The sequence below is a fragment of the Phycodurus eques genome, chromosome 2 (genome assembly GCF_024500275.1).
Source record: "Phycodurus eques isolate BA_2022a chromosome 2, UOR_Pequ_1.1, whole genome shotgun sequence".
NCBI classification, from domain to species: Eukaryota; Metazoa; Chordata; class Actinopteri; order Syngnathiformes; family Syngnathidae; genus Phycodurus; species Phycodurus eques.
Genome location: NC_084526.1, coordinates 33603601 through 33623974, shown reverse-complemented (window position 1 = coordinate 33623974; position 20374 = coordinate 33603601). Strand labels below are relative to the sequence as shown.

General features: G+C 43.4%; 1 protein-coding gene across 2 annotated transcripts in view; it reads left to right on the top strand.

Moving 5' to 3' along the window:
* The window catches only part of itga11a (integrin, alpha 11a), a 71429-nt gene that overhangs the window by 39994 nt on the left and 11061 nt on the right, over positions 1–20374 (top strand). For both annotated transcript variants that reach the window (XM_061670402.1, XM_061670403.1), the window contains 7 exons: positions 1411–1577; positions 4046–4185; positions 9972–10082; positions 10174–10259; positions 14632–14842; positions 14943–15041; positions 19413–19489. In XM_061670402.1, coding sequence (XP_061526386.1) covers positions 1411–1577; positions 4046–4185; positions 9972–10082; positions 10174–10259; positions 14632–14842; positions 14943–15041; positions 19413–19489 — 891 coding nt within the window. The remainder of the gene's footprint in view (positions 1–1410; positions 1578–4045; positions 4186–9971; positions 10083–10173; positions 10260–14631; positions 14843–14942; positions 15042–19412; positions 19490–20374) is intronic.

Genomic DNA, 20374 nt, shown 5'->3' with positions numbered 1-20374 from the left:
CAACCGATGTCACAGAATAAATCAAGACACACCTTCTCTAATGCCAAACGCATAATGAAACAACTGTCAGCAGTTCCAATTTGGCATTTTGGTCTCCACTGACATAACAGTAGAAATTCATGAATGACAATACGGCAGTTATGGTTCGTTAAGGCCAGCAAGGCTTTCTTTGTCGGCCTAAGCGCTATCAGGAGCATCCATCTACATTTACAACCTAAATTCTAATATTTGTTTCATGAAAATATGTTAATTTATTCCCCAAATTTTGTTCTCTTCATTTCATTGTGTGTCTCTTGGCTGCGCTGCTTCGAGCAGTACACTTGTACTGTATGTGGATGTTGTTGTTTTTGTCCAGTCATTTAAAATAATCTGTCCAGTGCCTCAGAATCAGGAGTGCTGACTGATGTGTTGTAAAATATATTAGCAATGGGAGTGTTTTTTTAATTCAAATTTCAAATTCACCTTAGAGGGCCCTCTTGCTGACCCAAATAGCGTCAGCTCTTTTTTGTCCTCTGATTGGTTGGTCAGAGGCAAAGCAAAACTGTTACAGCCAGGTTCGATGAGCAAAACACATCTGTAGTGATGTACACGCACAAATAGATTTCTTAATCAGCATCTCCCATGAGTGTATTTTATTTAAATATTGCTTTGTCAAATTTTCAGATTCTGAACTGGCGGCACGGTGGTCGACTGGTTAGAGCGTCTGCCTCACAATTCTGAGGACTGGGGTTCAATCCCCGGCCCCACCTGTGTGGAGTTTGCATGTTCTCCCCGTGCTTGTGTGGGTTTTCCCCGGGCACTCCGGTTTCCTCCCACATCCCAAAAACATGCATGGTAGGTTAATTGACAACTCTAAATTACCCGTAGGTGTGAATGTGAGTTTGAATGGTTGTTTGTTTGTATGTGCCCTGCAATTGGCTGGCAACCAGTTCAGGGTGTACCCCGCCTCCTGCCCGATGATAGCTGGGATAGGCTCCAACACGCCCACGACCCTAGTGAGGAGAAGCGGCTCAGAAAATGGATGGATGATTCTGAACTGCTCCAGATCATGTAAATGGCACAATCGCATGCTGTTCTATTGCATTTTTGAACAGCATTGATGATTTCTAAATTTGCGACATGATAGTGGTAGAATTAAGTGGATTAAGTCGGGTAAGCCCTCACTGAAGGCCCAAGCACCACATGCAGAGCCCGCCAATGCTATCAGATGTTAACATTATTGTATGTCAAGAGTGCATTGTGAAGGACAGAGAATGTGATACAATATGATGTGTAATATTAACACTGTTGTTCACTAATTTAAGCTTGATTTATTTCTTTATTTTTTACCTAAACCTTTACCGACCAAACCGAAATTATTCTGGAAACATTCAGCCTTGCCCACTTAGGGATATCTATATGTGTTTACAGGTCAAAGAGTGTTGTCCGCATATATACCACAGTCAGGTTTGAACCCAGTAAGATCAACATCTTTGTGAAAGACTGTCAGAGGGGTGGCAAAGACGTGACCTGCATGTCAGCCATTGTATGCTTCAACATCACTGCGAGGACAGCCATTGCTGCCACACAGGAAATTGGTAAGTCAGTGCAAACAATCAACTGCTGTCAAAGGGCTTTAATAAAGTTCCCAGGTTTTTCTCTTGTGTTGATGGTTTGGTTTCAATTAAAACTGTTTAAAACACAGACACATCTTTTAAGGTCTAGCACAGAATCACAATCTGTTTCTTGGAGAAAAAAATTGCTGACCAGTGTTTTGTTGTCACGCTGCAATATCACATTGGTCAGCAGTTTTTTTTTGTACTTGATGAAACATGACAGGAAGAAACATGGCTGGTTTCAAGCGGAAAAGGCTGTAAAACGCAACAGAGTATATCCTTTATGTCCTGCCTGAATCTGCGTTCTCAGGGTGGGCTGTCCTGTGCTGTCTCTCCTGTTTAGTGGCACCAAAAGAAATGTATCTTTACGACTAAGCTCACTGCTATTTCTTTGCCAAGTCTGATACTGTTGCATCTAGAACTGATAAACCACACGGTTGCATCCAAATGTTTTTTATAATCTGAACATTGGTAGCAAGGTATATGGAAGTTGATCTGATTTGCGCAATTGTAAACTGATGGCTCAATCTGTCAAATTGGTGATGGGTGATCACCTACACACATGCTCAGCTTCTTTACATAAAGTTTATTTGAGTAGGTGTCATCTCAAGTTCTTTCTCTGTGGAAAGAGGGAAAGGGAACTCAGGTTAAGGTGGAGCGTGTTCTGAATTAACCTATTTACCCCATACATCTTTATCAATCAGACATTCCAGAAACAAAGTAGAGGAAGAATATAGGGAGTTGTCTTGTCCTTCATACAGTGAAACACATTGATTTAATTTTCCGCTCATTGTCATGTCTGTTGAGTAATGCTCGACAGATGTGATGTGTTAGTCGTAAAATAAACTATACTGAAAATTTCATGCTAATTTGTAGTAAGAGTATTTCAAAGTGATGTTGTAAACACAGTGTCTGAAGACGTCACCTGCCAGTCCTAAACAGCATTGCCAATGACAAATGCACAAAAAGTCAAAGTCAGTGTAGTTCTTTTAATTTTCTGGTCATAGTTTCACTCCAGCAACAGTCACTTTTTCCATTCACAAAATAAATTTAAGGCAATACATGGAAATTGTCTCAAACAATGTGGCTTGGAAGGGACTCATTTCTAAAGTACGGGATTTGGATTAGGTGCTGATTCTCATCCCAGCCGCTTCACACTCTGCGAACCGCTCCAGTGAGAGTTGGAGATCATGGCTTGATGAAGCCAACAGAACCACATCATATGCAAAAAGCAAAGATGCAATACTGAGGCCACCAAACCGGACGCCCTCTACGCCTCGGCTGCGCCTAGAAATTCTGTCCATAAAAGTTAGGAACAGAATCAATGACAAAGGGCAGCCTTGGCGGAGTCCAAGCCTCACTGGAAACGAGTCCGACTTACGACAGACCAAACTCTGACACCGGTCGTACAGGGACCAAACAGCCCGTATAAGGGAGTTCGGCACCCCGCTTGGCCAGCCGCTACCCATCAGCTGCCTCAGGAGTCCCACAGGCCAAAAAGGCCCGATAGGGATCAGATCGCCAAGGCCCCCGCCTTCAGCCACCGCCCAGCTCACACTGCACCCGGCCCCTATGGCCCCTCCCACAGGTGGTGAGCTCATGGGAAGGGGGACCTACGTTACCCTTTCAGGCTGTGCCCGGCCGGGCCCCATGGGTGCAGGCCCGGCCACCAGGTGCTCGCTTTCGAGCACCACCTCCAGGCCTGGCCCCAGAGGGGGAGCCAGGGTGACCCGCGTCCGGGCAAGGCAAACCTAGATCCATTTAATGTATTCTTCATATGGTTTTGGGAGCCATGCGTTCTCTGGTCCCTCACCTAGGACCTGTTTGCCATGGGTGACCCTTCCAGGGGCGTGAAGCCCCAGACAACTTAGCTCCTAGGATCATTGTGACACACAAACCCCTCCACCACAATAAGGTGATGGCTCAAGGAGAGGCATAATTTGGCCATTTTTAAAAAACATTTTAGGTCTACAAATGGAAGGCCATCTGCAGCAGAGACATTTATACCAGTCTAGCACAGTTTCTCATACAAGGAGTATTTGTCGTTTCAACTTTACAACTATTAATAGAAAAAAAAATCAAAATATTACAAATATCAATGTATACATGAGGATTAGCTTGTTAAATTACATTTTAGATTCATAACAAAGAAATGTTGATGTTGATATGGGTAAAAATATTTGTGTCTGTTTGTGTAAAAGAACACCACTTTTGCTGAATTTGTCAACTAGCAGTTATTTTAACAAATGTATTATGTCTGTATGATTTTACTCGATTAATTTATGGCAGCTCCCTGGCCAGTGATTGTTGGTATCTGACTGTTACATTTGGATTTGTTTGGTGTTTTTTTACATTCACATTACATTCACAAAAAAAAAGTTTTTTTGGGCCTTAATATTTGATCACACCTTGAAAAACTAACTTCATATATTTTTCTTTTGACCCGTTAGGGATTAAATATAACGTCTCCATTGTGGAGCGACGCTTCAATCCTCGAGCAATACTGGACAACCCAAGCAAGTCCCAGCCTCAAAACCTAACCCTTCTTCCTGGGGAAGAAACCTGTGAACACATTTATTTCCATGTCATGGTAAGGCCAGTTTATTGCAAGAAGTTCAAAATGTCCAATATTAATGTGCTATTTATTGCTTCATTATTTAAAGGTTAAATGTTTAATGTGGATGATTTCTGATTGTGATTAGTCACAGTTCTTTTACAGTTTATTGTATCACATTTGTACAGTAATTAAAAATAAACATACATGCACTAAATACTGTAAACACAAATAAAAGTGTACATGGATGGTGAGAATACATTATTTACAGTATGTCCATCCATCCATCCCTTTTATACCACTTATCCGAGGTCAGGTCGCAGGGGCAGTAGCTTTAGCAGGGAGGCCCAGACATCCCTCTCCCCAGCCACGTCATCCAGCTCTTCCGGGGGGGATCCCGAGGCGTTCCCAGGCCAGCCGAAGGACGTAGTCTCTCCAGCGTGTCCTGGTTCGTCCCCGGGGTCTCCTCCCGGTGGGACGTGCCCGGAACACCACACCAGGGAGGCGTCCGGGAGGCATCCAAATCAGATGCCCCAGCCACCTCATCTGGCTCCTCTCGATGTGGAGGAGCAGCGGCTCTACTCTGAGATCCTCCTGGATGACCGAGCGTCTCACCCTATCTCTAAGGGAGAGCCCAGACACCCTGAGGAGGAAACTCATTTCGGCTGCTTGTATCCGGGATCTTGTTCTTTCGGTCGACCCACATTTCGTGACCATAGGTAAGGGTAGGAATGAAGATCGACCGTTAAATCGAGAGCTTCGCCTGTCTGTCAGCTTAGCTCCTTCATTACCACAACGGATCAATACAAAGTCTGCATCACTGCAGACGCTGCACCGATCCGCCTGTAGATCTCCCGTTCCATTCTTCCCTCACTCATAAACAAGAACCCAAGATACTTGAACTCCTCCACTTGGGGCAGGATCTCATCCCCGACCCGGAGAGGGCATGCCACCCTTTTCCGACTGAGGACCATGGTTTCAGATTTGTTGGTGCTGATTCTCATCTCAGCCGCTTCACAGTCAGCTGCGAACTGCTCCAGTGAGAGTTGGAGATCACGGCTTGATAAAGCCAACAGAACCACATCATCTGCAAAAAGCAGAGATGCAATACTGAAGCCACCAAACCGGACCCCCTCTATGCCTCGGCTGCACCTTGAAATTCTGTCCATAAAAGTTATGAACAGAATCGGTGAAAAGGGCAGCCTTGGCGGAGTCCAACCCTCACTGGGAAGGAGTCCGACTTACTGCCGGATATGCGGACCAAACTCTGTCTCCGGTCGTACAGAGACCGAACGGTCCCTATCAGGGGGTTCGGTACCCCATACTCCCGAAGCACCCCTCCACTTGACCCCCTGAGGGACACGGTCAAACGCCTTCTCCAAGTCCACAAAACACATGTAGACTGGTTGGGCGAACTTCCATGCACCCTCAAGGACCCTGCCGAGGGTGAAGAGCTGGTCCACTGTTCCACGGTCAGGACGAAAACCACACTGCTTCTCCTGAATCTGAGATTCGACTTCCAGATGGACTCTCCTCTCCAGCACCCCTGAATAGACCTTACCAGGAAGGCTGAGGAATGTGATCCCCCTGTAGTTGGAACACACCCTACGGTCCCCTTTCTTAAAAAGGGGGACCACGCGATGTCCACGCGATGTTGCAGAAGCGTGTCAACCAGGATAGCCCTACAACATCCAGAGCCTTTAGGAATCTCATCCACCCCCGTGGCCTTGCCACCGAGGAGCTTTTTAACCACCTCAGTGACCTCTACCCCAGAGATAGGAGAGCTCGCCTCAGAGAACCCAGACTCTGCTTCCTCATGGGAAGGCGTGTCGGTGGAATTGAGGAGGTCTTCGAAGTATTCTCCCCACCGGCTCACAACGTCCCGAGTCGATGTCAGCAGCGCCCCGTCCACACTATACACAGTGTTGATGGTGCACTGCTTCCCCCTCCTGAGACGTCGAATGGTGGACCAGAATTTCCTCGACGCCGTCCAGAAGTCTTTCTCCATGGCCTCACCGAACTCCTCCCATAACCGAGTTTTTGCTTCAGCGACCACCAAAGCTGCATTCCGCTTGGCCAGCCGGTACCCATCAGTTGCCTCAGGAGTCCCACAGGCCAAAAAGGCTTGATAGGACTCATTCTTCAGCTTTATGGCATCCTTCACCGTTGGTGTCCACCAACGGGTTCGGGATTGCCGCCACGACAGGCACCGACCACCTTACGGCCACAGCTCCGGTCGGCCGCCTCAGCAACGGAGGCACGGAACATGGTCCACTCGGACTTGATGTCCTCCGCCTCCCCCGGAACATGAGCAAGGTTCTGTCGCAAGTGGGATTGAAACTCCTTCTAAAAGGGGATTCTGCCAGATGTTCCCAACAGACCCTCACAATACGTTTGGGCCTGCCACGCCAGACTGGCATCTTCCCCCACCATCGGATCAAATACCACCAGGTGTTACAGTATGTAACATTTCTTAAGGAAGATCTTCTCAATACGGCGGCACGGTGGCCGACTGGTTAGAGCGTCAGCCTGGCAGTTCTGAGGACCTGGGTTCAATCCCCGGCCCCGCCTGTGTGGAGTTTGCATGTTCTCCCCGTGCCTGTGTGGGTTTTCTCCGGGCACTCCGGTTTCCTCCCACATCCCAAAAACATGCATTAATTGGAGACTCTAAATTGCCCGTAGGTGTGAATGTGAGTGCCGATGGTTATTTGTTTGTATGTGCCCTGCGACTGGCTGGCAACCAGTTCAGGGTGTCCCCCGCCTCCTGCCCAATGATAGCTGGGATAGGCTCCAGCACGCCCGCGACCCTAGTGAGGAGAAGCGGCTCAGACAATGGATGGATGGATGGATCTCCTCAATACATTAAAGGGCTAATGGATAAAAGTTAGCTCAATGTACCTCAGTTAGGGTTGAGCACTGATTCTTCAATTCTGTGAAAGTCCGTAGCATGCATCAGCAAAATACCAACAGCTGGTGTTTTGTTTGTTTTTTTTGTTTTTCCTTGGCTGTTAGATCAAACAGAAAGGAGGATCTGTATCCCTTTTATGCCGGAACAGTTTTACTGTGTCACAGTGGACTTATTAAGCTGCCGCTGTGGTTTCTTAGCATTTTAATGGATATTTATTGAGAATCAGAGTCGATCAGTCGAACAGAATAAGGTTTCTAGAGGGGAGTGATAAACTAAGACAACAAAAGACAAAGCACTAACTATAAACAAGATGAGGAAAGTAAATCATTATATACGGAGAACAATGACACATTAGATATGATTGTTGTATGAGGCAGTAGTGCTACATCCTGTGAGAGAAGGACAGGGCGAGATAGGACAGGACGGGAAGCATGCAGGACAAGGGTCGTGAACCTGGCTCTGCAACTGAAGTGTGGTGAGAGTAGCTATGTAAATTATAAATGTCTATCGGACCAGAGTGTGAGTGAGGGGATACCCAAGCAGTTCGCATAGTCGTAAGTTATTTGATGCAATGAGTGAGGCCCAACACTCAGCGAATAAGTCCAAGGGGTGTGTGTCTGCGAACACATGCAAGTGAATTGACACCATTTCGCATGCACAATGACTGACAGAAGTGTCCTGTTATTGCTGTGCCTGCACCTCGGAGGCTGAGTACCCCACCCAATCAATCGAGAGGCGGGGTCGGGCCCAGGATTCCACCGGCCCCACCGAGGCACCCTGAAAACTGGCCACCCGGAGGAGGGCGCAGGGACCCAATGACACCACCCCACCCAACCCCCTTGACACTTGGTGTTTTGAATCAAGGAGGTGATGCTGGACATACTGGTCAGAATTTCAGCATAAACTGGTTTAGTAAGCTGGAGGATATTAGGATATTTTTTACATGGCTCCCAGACTCTAGTCAACACAAAATAAATAAATAAAATAAATAAAATAAAAAATATAACATTTCAATTAAATATTGCAGAATTTCTTAACGCAGGCTTCTCAAAGGTTTTGTCTCATGCTCCCTCATGCTCAAAGAAAAATGTTATTTCCCCACCTCCCACACTGCACATCCATCCATCCATCTTCTGTACTGCTTATCCTAACTAGGGTCGGGGGTGTGCTGGAGCCTATCCAGCTGACTGAGGGAGAGGTGGGGTACACCCTGAACTGGTTGCCAGACCATCGCAGGGCACATATAGACAAACAATCATTCACACTTATGGGCAAGTCCGTTTTCAATTAACCTACCATGGATGTTTTGGGAATGTGGGAAGAAACTGGAGTACCAGGAGAAAACCCACGCAGCCACGTGGAGAACATGCAAACTCCACACAGGCGAGGCCGGATTTGAACGCGGGTCCTCAGAACTGTGAGGCAGATGGTCTAACCAGTTGTCCACCGCCCGCACTGCACACCAGCACATAAATAAAGTGTTGCGTTCAGACTTAAACTCATTTTACCTGCTCCATCACTTCCTTATACAATGCTGTTCTACTCCAACTTCCCTAACTGTATGGATTATTAGGCGTTGTTCTATTTCATTTCTACTATGCAAGGTGGCGGTTATCATTAATAACTGGTGGGGGGAGGACATTATTTCTATGATACGTCTGTGATGTGCATGTCCTCATGTGAGCCATCCATCCATTTTCTGTCCCGCTTTATCCTCACAAGGGTCACGGGTGTGCTGGAGCCTATCCCAGCTATCTTCAGGCAAGATGCGGGGTACACCCTGAACCAGTCGCCAGCCAATCGCCGGGCACATATGAACAAACAACTATTCGCGCAGACATTCACACCTATGGGCAATTTAGAGTCTTCAAACAACCTTCCATGCATGTTTTTGGAATGTGGGAGTAAACTGGAGTGCCCGGAGAAAACCCACGCAGGCACAGGGAGAACATGCAAACTCCACACAGGCGGGGCCGGGATTTGAACCCCAGTCCTCAGAACTGTGAGCCAGATGTGCTAACCAGTCTTCCACCGTGCCGCCATGCGTGAGCCAATGTTCCGAATTATTTTATTTTGTGGTATTTTTTTAGTCTTTTGAGTCTCTATTTCTTCAATATTAGGTGGTGGTAACCATTAACAATTGGCTCGGGGCAATCACATGACAGTAATTGTATGGCAGGTCTCAGTGCATGTCCAAACGTACACAGACTGAGACTTGATTTGTTTGGATTTTTTTTCTTGTATTAACCGTATATGATATTAATATTAACTTATATTAAAGGTTTTTTATCCGTTGTTTTAAAAATGTGAAGGAGTGCGACATAAATAAAATGTATTTACTTACTTACTTACGGCGGCACGGTGGATGACTGGTTAGAGCGTCAGCCTCACAGTTCTGAGGACCCGGGTTCAATCCCCGGCCCTGACTGTGTGGAGTTTGCATGTTCTCCCCGTGCCTGCGTGGGTTTTCTCCGGGCACTCCGGTTTCCTCCCACATCCCAAAAACATGCATTAATTGGAGACTCTAAATTGCCCGTAGGCATGACTGTGAGTGTGAATGGTTGTCTGTTTGTATGTGCCCTGCGATTGGCTGGCAACCAGTTCAGGGTGTACCCCGCCTCCTGCCCGATGACAGCTGGGATAGGCTCCAGCGCGCCCGCGACCCTAGTGAGGATAAGCGGCTCAGAAAATGGATGGATGGATGGATGGATGGATGGATTACTTACTTACGTACTGTCCAAACGAACTGGACCTAAGGTGTCAGGTCTGCCCAAACACTGCACGGATTGCCTGGTGTGAGTGATTTGTTGTCATGTCACACCAAAATGAGTCAAGTCCTATGACAAAACATTTCTGCTTTCTATATTTTAAAAAGTGGCAAGATTGATTTTGAAAATAATGTTCTGTATTAAAGGAGACAACTGACTATGCGAGGCCCATTGTTTTTGCTGTACAAGTCGGGTTGCGAGATCCAGACAATGGACCGGTTCTAGATGAAAGCTGGCCAACTGTGTCAAGAACTGAGGTGAGAGGAAAACAGTAGTCATGAAACAAATCTGAAATCTCAGTTTTATTTTGTTTTGTTTTTTTGAATGCATTTACATTTCTCTTTTTAGTTGCCTTTCTGGAACGGTTGTGATGAGGATGATCGTTGTATGCCAGACCTAGCACTGCAAAGTGTGACAGACCTGATGACTCAAAAGTAGGTACATGCATACAGTGGGGGGAATAATTATTTGAGCCCCTGCTGATATTCTAAGTTTGCACACTTACAAATAAATGAATTATGGGTTTCTGGCTCCCACAGACTACATGCCTCCTGAGTATGAGTATAAAATAAACCTGTACACAGAATCCATTCCATTCCATTACACATTTTCATACCATGAGTACCCCCTCACTCATACGTGATGATGATTCTCCAAAAGTAGAACTTAACGCAATTGATTATTTAATGAAAATATTTTTTTTCATCTCCTTAATTTGAACATTTAATTCTCAGGCATTGTTTTTAGTTCTGAGCATCCCAGAAAGAGAGAGAGGGTTGTGAAACGGTGCAGATTGTAATGGACATGTTGGTGAAGGAAACGCAGGTGATGAAGAAGTGATGGGGAAGTTTGCCATCTAGGAAAGGAACTTAGAGGGACAGATGGTGGTAGACTTTGCAAAAAGGATGGAAATGGCTGTAGTGAACACTTTCTTCCAGAAAAGGCAGGAACATAGGGTGACCTACAAGAGCGGCGGTAGAAGCACACAGGTGGATTACATCTTGTGAAAACAATGTAATCTGACGGAGGTTACTGATTGTAAGGTAGTGGTATGGGAGAGTGTGGCTAGACAGGACAGGATGGTGGTTTGTAAGATGATTCTGGTGGTGGGGAGGAAGATTAAGAAGACAAAGGCAGAGCGCAGAACCATGTGGTGGAAGCTGAGAAAGGAAGAGTGTTTTACTGCTTTTCGAGAAGAGGTAAGACATGCTCTTGGTGGACAGGAGGAGCTTCCAGAAGACTGGACCACTACAGCCAAGGTGATCAGAGAGAAGGGCAAGAGAGTACTTGGTGTGTCTTCTGGTAGGAAAGGGGGAAAGGACACTTGGTGGTGGAAACTCAAAGTACAGGAAATCATACAAGACAAGAGGTTAGCTAAGAAGAAGTGGGACACTGAGATGACTGAAGAAAGGAGAAAGGAATACATGGAGATGCGATGTAGGGCGAAGGTAGAGGTGGCAAAGGCCAAACAAGAGGTATATGATGACATGTATGCCAGGTTGGACACTAAAGAAGGAGAAAAGGATCTCTACAGGTTGGCCAGACAGAGGAATAGCGATGAGAAGGATGTACAGCACGTTAGCGTGATTAAGGCTAGAGATGGAAATTTGTTGACTGGTACCAGTCGGGTGCTGGATAAATAGAAAGAATACTTTGAGGAGCTGATGAATGGGGAAAATGAGAGAGAAGGAAGAGTAGAAGAGGCAAGTGTGGTGGACCAGGAAGTGGCAATGATTAGTAAGGGGGATGTTAGAAAGGTACTAAAGAGGATGAAAAATGGAAAGCCAGTTGGTCCTGATGACATACCTTTGGAGGTATGGAAGCATCTAGGAGATGTGGCTGTGGAGTTTTTGACCAGCTTGTTTAACAGAATTCTAGCGGGTGAGAAGATGCCTGAGAAATGGAGGAAAAGTGTGCTGGTGCCCATTTTTAAGAACAAGGGTGATGTGCAGAGCTGTGGGAACTATAGAGGAATAAAGTTGATGAGCCACACAATGAAGAGCTGTGGAAGCTAGACTGAGAACAGATGTGAGTATTTGCAAACAACAGTATGGTTTCATGCCTAGAAAGAGTACCACATTGATGGAAAAGTACAGAGAAGGACAGAAGGAGCTACACTGTGTCTTTGTAGATCCAGAGCAGAGGTGTCAAACTCATTTTTCTCACAGGTCACATTATAGTTAGGGTTTCCTTAGAGGGCCGTTACGACTGTATAATCGCCTCATATTATCACATATACATGACAAATTAATGGATAACTTGTTTTGAAATCGTGAAGGAAGGAAAATAGTTAGTCCAACAGCTTATTTCAAAAAGGGGATTGGCAAAAAAAAAAACATTTTTTGCTGTAGCTCAACGTTAGTAAAAGCGAAGACAATTTGCAATTGTGGTACAGAATTCAGCAAGAAACATGAAGTACACACACACGATTTGCATTAGAGGGCCACATAAAATGATGTGGCAGGCCAGATCTGGCCCACAGGCCTTGAGTTTGAGACCTGAGAGCTAGAGAAAGCCTATGACAGAGTACCCAGAGAGGAACTGTGGTACTGCATGTGGACGTCTGGAGGGGCAGAAAAGTATGTTAGAATAAGGTGAGGTGTGCTGTAGGTGTGACAGAGGAGTATAAGGTGGAGGTAGGACTGCATCAGGGATCAGCCCTGAGCCCCTTCCTGTTTGCAGTGGTGATGGTTAAGCTGACAGATCAGAATTAGAATCATCTTTATTTGCCAAGTATGTCCAAAAAACACACAAAGAATTTGTCTGATGGGGTTGAGGTTAGACTGATGAGGATGAGGTTAGACTGGAATCCCCATGGACCACGATGTTCACAGATGACATTGTGATCTGTAGTGAAAGCAGGGAGCAGGTGGCGGAACAATTAGAAAGGTGGAGGCATGCACTGGAAAGGAGAGGAATGAAAATAAGTCGAAGACAGAATATATGTGCATGAATGAGAGGGGTGTGAGGCTACAGGGAGAAGAGATAGCAAGGGTGGAGGACTTAAAATTGTTGGGGTCAACAGTCCAGAGCAATGGTGAGTGTGGTAAGGACGTGAAAAAATGGGTCCAAGCAGGTTGGAACGGGTGGAGGAAGGTGTCAGGTGTGTTATGTGACAGAAGAGTCTCTGCTAGGATGAAGGGCAAACTTTATAAAACAGTGGTGAGGCCAGCCATGATGTACGGATTAGAGACAGTGGGACTGAAGCGACAACAGGAAGCAGAGCTGGAGGTGGCGGAAATGAAGATGTTGAGGTTTGCTATAGGAGTGACCAGGTAAAATTAGATAAAATTAGAAATTACCTCATCAGAGGGACAGCCTAGCTTAGATGTTTTGGAGACAAGAGAGCAGACTTTGATGGTTTGGACACATCCAGAGGAGAGATAGTGAGTGTATTGGTACAAGGATGATGAGGATGGAGCTGAAGAGAGAGCTAGAAGAAGACCAAAGAGAAGGTTGATGGATGTCGTGAGGGAAGATTGAGGGCAGTTGGTGTTAGAGAGGAGGATGCTGGAGATAGGCTGACATGGAAAAGGGTGACACGCTGTGGCGACCCCTAATGGGACAAGCCGAAAGGAAAAGAAGAAGAAGATTTGTATTTGCCTGTCTGCGGCTGCATTGATTTTGGCAAGGCTGTGGCACAGGCTATTGTCTTCCCAGGTAAACTAGTTGTAGCGCACACATACCGTTTTATTGACGGGTTTATGAAGTGTAAGTAGGTAGGTGGGCGGGCTAGCGGTTGTACGGACGGACGGACGGATAGATAGATTTACATAGAATTACATTTACGAGCTAAAGTTTTTAAAACCTTTTCCAGTGAGCCAAACACGTGGCGTCAGATATAACATGCGCGCGCGCACACACACACACACACACACAGACACACGCACACACGTACATGCACGTTCATTTACGATATGTGACGTCAAAAGCAGCTGGTATTGGTAATCGTGTTTCAATAGAAAAATCAGTGAGTGATTTGTGACAAGAGTTTTCATAGTTAAGTGTTTACTTACAATTTAGCTGCGGCCTCCTGGGCTAGCTTGCTAGTTCCCCCATAGCCGAAGTCACCAGCAGTCCGAATGTCCGGGTAGTCGTGGGTGAATGGCAACTAGCTGCTAGCCGCTAGCCACTGCGGCGCTGACTGCCTTATAATACAGTTTTAAACAATGGCAGCGTAATTACTCAGGAATTTCTTTGTGTTTGAACATGATTTGGGGATAGTGTTGTGTTGACATTTGTGGCAACAGTAAATGAGGTCAACATAAGGTGCGATATCAACTAGAACGAAGCCCAACTGTAGAACAGTCGTTGCGAGGCAGCAGTTGTGCGTCCGCCAGTGGATCTGACCAATGTGTAGCTTGTCGTTGCTGGATATTTACCAACTCTGTCTGATTTTTGTCCGTAAATAAAGCGGGGAAGGAGGGCTGATAAATGTCACATTCTCGTGAATTTTTACACTCGTGAAAAGATGTATAAATGGCGGCCCCGCAAACGAGTAAATGCAATGTTTTTAACATATTTTTTAGACTAAATACTTTGTAGATTTGAGTAAACACCATCACCTAAGAATATTTGCACATTTAAAATACAAGTTTTGACATCTTTAAAGTATGAATGATTTGGAGAGGATAGTAGAGACTATTTATTTCTAAGTGCACAAACTCCCGAAGTCAAGAATTTTAGAATTACTTCCCCCACTTAATCCATCACAACATAATACAATGCACCAATGGACACTCATTATACGCATGATTTACTTACAGTATGATGTCCATTTTCTTTTCTCACATCCCTACGTCCTAGGCAGTTCTGTTTACAAGCTGTTCAGTCTCGTGGTGCTTTCTGTCGACATCTAAGTGAAGGAGGTACCGAGGGATCTCTACGGGTTCTAGAAGCAAACAGGAGAAGGCTGGTGGTAGATGTCCGACTGGAGAACAAAGGAGAAAATGCTTACAATGCTCGCCTCAATATCAGCTACTCCCCAAATTTGCGTTTCTCAAGCCTCATATTGAAGGTCTGTGCTCATCATGCAGGGTCTAGTTCTTTTTAAAGGACATATGCTCATACATTGTACAACATGGCAAACTGTCCGACTGTGTTGTTATTCATCCTAGGACAATGCTGATATCAAGATTGATTGTTACATTGAGGACAAACTGAAACATGAGAAGATCTGCAATGTCAGCGCTCCATTTATGAAGTCTAAAGCACAGGTGAGCTATTTCTAATTCATATCAGTTTGAAATTCACCAGTTGTTTTTGTCTGTGATGTCGGCACTCCAATTTGCATGTGTCCTATGTTGTTGTAAGTTTTTTTGGGAATATGTTCAAAGTAAAAACAAACTCCAGTATTAATAACGCGCAAGAAAACACAATTGGCTGATGAGAACAAATTTCTTCTAATAATCTCACAACTAAATGCCATCTAAAAGTAAATTGTGTTATGTTCACTCCCTTTAATAAGAGTAGTGGCTATTCAGACACCAACATTCTCGAAAATCGGATTGTGCAACAATTCAGTTCAAGCCCCTGACTTTGCAAATTAGCACAGAGCAAGCCAAAACCACAGCCCAGACTTGAAGATATAATTTATGTCCTCTGACATCAGTGACACTGTCACTGTTTAATCACATCTGTTAACGAGCAGAAAAAAATAAATAATAATAATAATATATATATATATGCTCACAAGCATTTTCAATGAAATGATGCCAATATTTAGCTCACACAGAGCACAGAGTGATGGCAATAGTTGCTTCGAACCCGCACCGTCTGCACAAAAGGCAGCAACATGTACCTCTACACTAAAAGTGTAGCATGAGAATCTTGTAAATAAATGTATTCATGTGATACATGCCCTTGAAAATATTCATTTTAAATACTTAATAAAGACTGTAGCACAAACAATTTCATTCAAGTCCATTCCTCTAAAAGTATATTTTTATTGTAGAATTTGTAAATTGTATTGTATAGTCACTGATGGTAATCTGCTCTGCTACTTCATGTGACCTTGTGTATAAGATGCAAGTGAGGTGAAGGACTGTAATATATAGTTTATGAATACATGTGACCAGTTGATAACTTGGAAGTTAGTTCCATTCATAAAAGAAATAAGATAAATATGTATAAAAGCTGTAGGGACAGATGGAAAAAAAGAGATTTGTGTTACACAGGTCAAAGATGAACCTCATTGCTGATGTTTTAATTCCCATGTTTATTATTTAGTGGAAAAGACATGACCAGTAGCAAAAAAAAAAAAAATGTTCAAGAATAATTTATAACTTGCTTTATGTAACTCCCTGAGAAACAGGCCATAGCATGTCTGTCGTGTTTCCATCATTTTGCACACATGTGCATGTGAGTTGGACTGATAGAAATGTTCTGTCCATGACAAAGATATTTTCTATACCATCTTGTTATGGTATAACATTCATGTACATCTCACTCAATGGAACCATTTTTTCAAACCTTTATCTCATTTGTAGCCTGCAGGTGACAGTGAACAAAATCTACTCTGTGTCATCTGTTTCTGATTCACACATTCAATTCTTGCTTTTTTCCAAGTCTTTCTGAAGGCTTGTAATGTCTGTGATATATTTATGAGGCATTACTCTCTCTAGTGTACTTTCCAGCAAGGTGTTGGGTTTCACTTTCAAGAAGGCGTTGTTTGAATTAGCTTAGATAAGGGTGACACTGATGGTACTCCAAATGGATCAATTAAAATATATTAAACTAAAAGCAGATTAAACATAATCCGGCTCCTTCACTGATGTCTGGACATGGTTGCCGTAGTGTTGACGAAGACTCAAGGAATGAAGTGCAGACAGTGATTGAAAGAGTTTACACAATGTTCTTACCGCACTATTATCACAAACAGCAGTTATCCCCTGGGTAACAAAAATATCACATTTCTCTGTAAGCGCTCCCCAACAAACTGAACCAAGAGGACTCCCGCCACTGTTAAAATCTCCCAGTGATTCATAGCCACTCATTCGCTCTGAATAGCATCCAGAGCCACAATACCCTGTGCTTCTCTAGTCTGGAGAACCTCGCAAAATGCAACACGGGGTCAAACAAGGTATGTTGCAAAACCTTTGCTCTTCTTGTGAAACCCCCCAAATCTTTGTTCTGCCCAAGTAAAAATGGCTGCCTTGTTGGGACTTGGACTGGTTTGTCAATGTTGTAAGTAAGCTTAGATCAATGTATTCATGCTACAGATGTGATTATTGGTTTATAAATTACACAAATCATGACTATTAATTAATAGTTACTATATCACAGATGAAAGCAAGAACACACTAAACTTTGGGGCACATCTGTTTCTAGTAACAGGAAAAAAAAGCTGCATTGTTTTCACTTTGGCACAAGATCATAAAGTGCACATACTGTCCTCTTAGTATTTTCATCTAGCCTTCCTCCTTATGGACCCAACTTCATTCAAGTCTTATGAAAGGGGTCATGAAAAGGAAAAGATAAGCCTTCTTTTTCCAGGGTATCATGGGTCATTTTCCACACCATGGATGGGGTTGGAGGAAAAGAGTTCTCCATTTGTTTATGTACTATGTCTGTGGTCTGTCAGGGATGAGTCATGCTATGTGGAGGAGGGAAGCTACAGTAAATATTGTTTTACATTCCTTTTAGCTCAAATGGAACTGGTCAGCGTTTCATTATGGCATGAAGGACCGTGAACAACACACAGCTTTGCTCCCTGCTGCCATTCAATCCCCTTTCATTTTCTCTCCTCTGCTACACTGTCTCCCCAACTTTGCATGGACACTTGAGATCCCATTTTGTTTTTCTTTAGGATTCCTCTGAGTTTCCCTTTCTTTACAGCAATAGTAATATCTGAAACCTGTTTTCTTCTATGCTACTATTCCCACATTTTACCTTAAGTTTGCATCTCATTGCTAATGCTAAATGGAAATGCGTATTTAAAACATTGTGCTCAACTAACAGTTTCCACCAAGCAGCAATAGGTTCAGTTAGGTTTGTCAAAAGTAAGGGACTCTTCAATGACCTGATCCATGCCATTCTCAATTTTTGAAGGAGGCCATAGCAATACAGGAGGGCGGAGCCTTTTGGTGTAATTGTACACAGTGATTCTCCTAATAGATAGTTACAGACAACCATTCACACTCATAGTTACACCTCCAGGCAATTTCCAGTCTTCAGTCGATCTAATGTTTTTGGACTGTGGGAGTGAGTCGGCGTACCACGGAAGGCTTTGAGAGCTTTGGAGTGGCAGGTGCTCAAATGTAAAAGGGTTTAATGGAACATTTTTTGTTATTGTGAAAACAATAGAAATATAACGTGCGGACAAAATGCTAATTTGTGGCCAAGGTAGAGGTAGGGGCGTGGGGGCTGAAGACAGTGGACAGCGATACAGTAGTAAAATAGAATTTTCTTTTAAACTGGGATTAAGCTACAAAAACATTCTGAAAAACCTTGCATTGGAGGCTATCGACAAAGATCAGACTACTAAATGACACCTTTAAGGACACCGGGCATTGAGGTTTCTATCAAAAGTGCGCACCATTTGCTTACCCAGATGTCAAAGTTGTTCATGAGAATTTAACCCACAAATGACTATCTTGTGTCCACAGTACAGCTATTTCATGGCCACAAATTAGCATTTTGTGTGCATATTTATATTGTGTCCACAAATTTAAAAAAAAAATCCTATGTCATGTCTGGGGATCCTTAGATGTTGGTGGATCTATTCTCTGGAGCTTTTATTCTTTTCTTTTCTTTTCAATGAAACCCACAATTGAGAAAATCTCAGGTGGTTCATCTCACTTTCAAGATCCACGATATAGCATTCATTGCTTTGCCGCCATCGATTAATTTATGATATAATTTTTTCACAGAGTAAAGTGAGACACTTAACATTTAAGCACATTCGATAGTACAACAAAAACATCTCAACAATACGCTCACTCAATACAGTAAAACACTCTTGATATCGACTGATTTTACTCCATTCTCATAAAGGGGAAAATGCATTAATTAAAAGTGCACATCGGCTCCTGAGTTAAAACAATGAATTTTCCCCAAAAAATAAAATAAAATAAAATCATGCAATTATAAAGGGCATAATTTATACATGGATTTTCGCTATTTGCAGTCCGGCCCGGTCCCTATCCCCCCGCGAATAGCAGCAGTCCACTGTATACTGGTAATACATTTGCATTGTATTAACAACTGGTTTCAAACAGATGTCAAACAAAAAAAACAAAAAAAAAAAAAAAAGAGTAGAGGATATTTCTGGAATGTCCTCAATAATAATAATCATAATAATAATACATAATCATAATGAATAAAATACTGCACAAAATGTAATGGTTTCTTCGTGGGCCCTAATTGTTGGCAGTGTTGGCAGTTTTTCGTACAAAAGCACATATGAACAATTTTAGAGGATATCCGATGGGATAAGTTGTGATCATCTTACCATGCATTTCAAGTTGTGTTCATCCTTGAGCAAGGCTGACGTTTCTATAGTGTTTTTGTGTTGGTTCGAGCATTTCAGTGTTTTTTAAGCTGTACAAAGACTGATTCACTTTTTTTTTTTTTTTTTTTTTGTATAGGTATTATTTCGTTTGGAGTTTGAGTTCAGTCGCAGTGTCTTCCTAGATCATCTCAGAGTCATCGTGGAGGCAAGCAGGTTTGGACATTCTCTTCATAAACTGTACTGGTATCTAAATAAGTTTAATTCCAGTCCGTAGAGGTGCCCGTTAGAGTGGTCCTTATTTTTTTTACTTTTAAAAGTTCATGCTTTCACCTCACCAATAGTTTACATTTAAAAAAAATTATTGGGGCAAAATATTATCAATATTAACCAATATTTAGAGATTGCTCAAGACCTTTGAAGTGTTACACATGTATTCTATGCATATTATTCAGCATTCTTTTAAGCATTATGTGATCCATTGTATTAACATGTAGACCGTTATATAACGGCGTGCCCATGGGAGGAGTGGACTTGTTTGACCATACAGTCAATGTGTATTGATTATTGGGGACCAGTGTGGTGCTTTATCTGCATCACCAAATGAATCAAGCCATTGTTGGAGCGGAAGGGATCGCTAGTTCATCAAAAGGTCCAAAACACATTAAAAAAACTGCCATTAAATCTATCTAGCAAGCATCTCTGGCATAGTTTGTGACCAAAACACCCTAAATATGTGGTTCCGCTCAACCACAGACTTTCTCCAGGCTGACCCTGATAGTATTTGGGAGTCCCAATATGTCTATAAGACTGCATGTTCAATAACACAGAGCCTGAAGGTTGTCAATGATTTGGCTGATAGGGGTGTCACTCATCAAGGAGTATAACGACTTATTGACTAACAACTTACTGCAAGTTTTCCAGGACCATCGGAGCAGATTCCCTAATGCAACACTGAGTGACAATAGTTACGAATCACCAAAACTGTATTTTATCATCAAGCTACTGTATAGCACTATAGCTTTAAGTTCAACAATCAGTCAAAAGCATGACAAGAGTTTCTTGATTCTTTTTATGATGTAGCATATTTGTACTATGCAA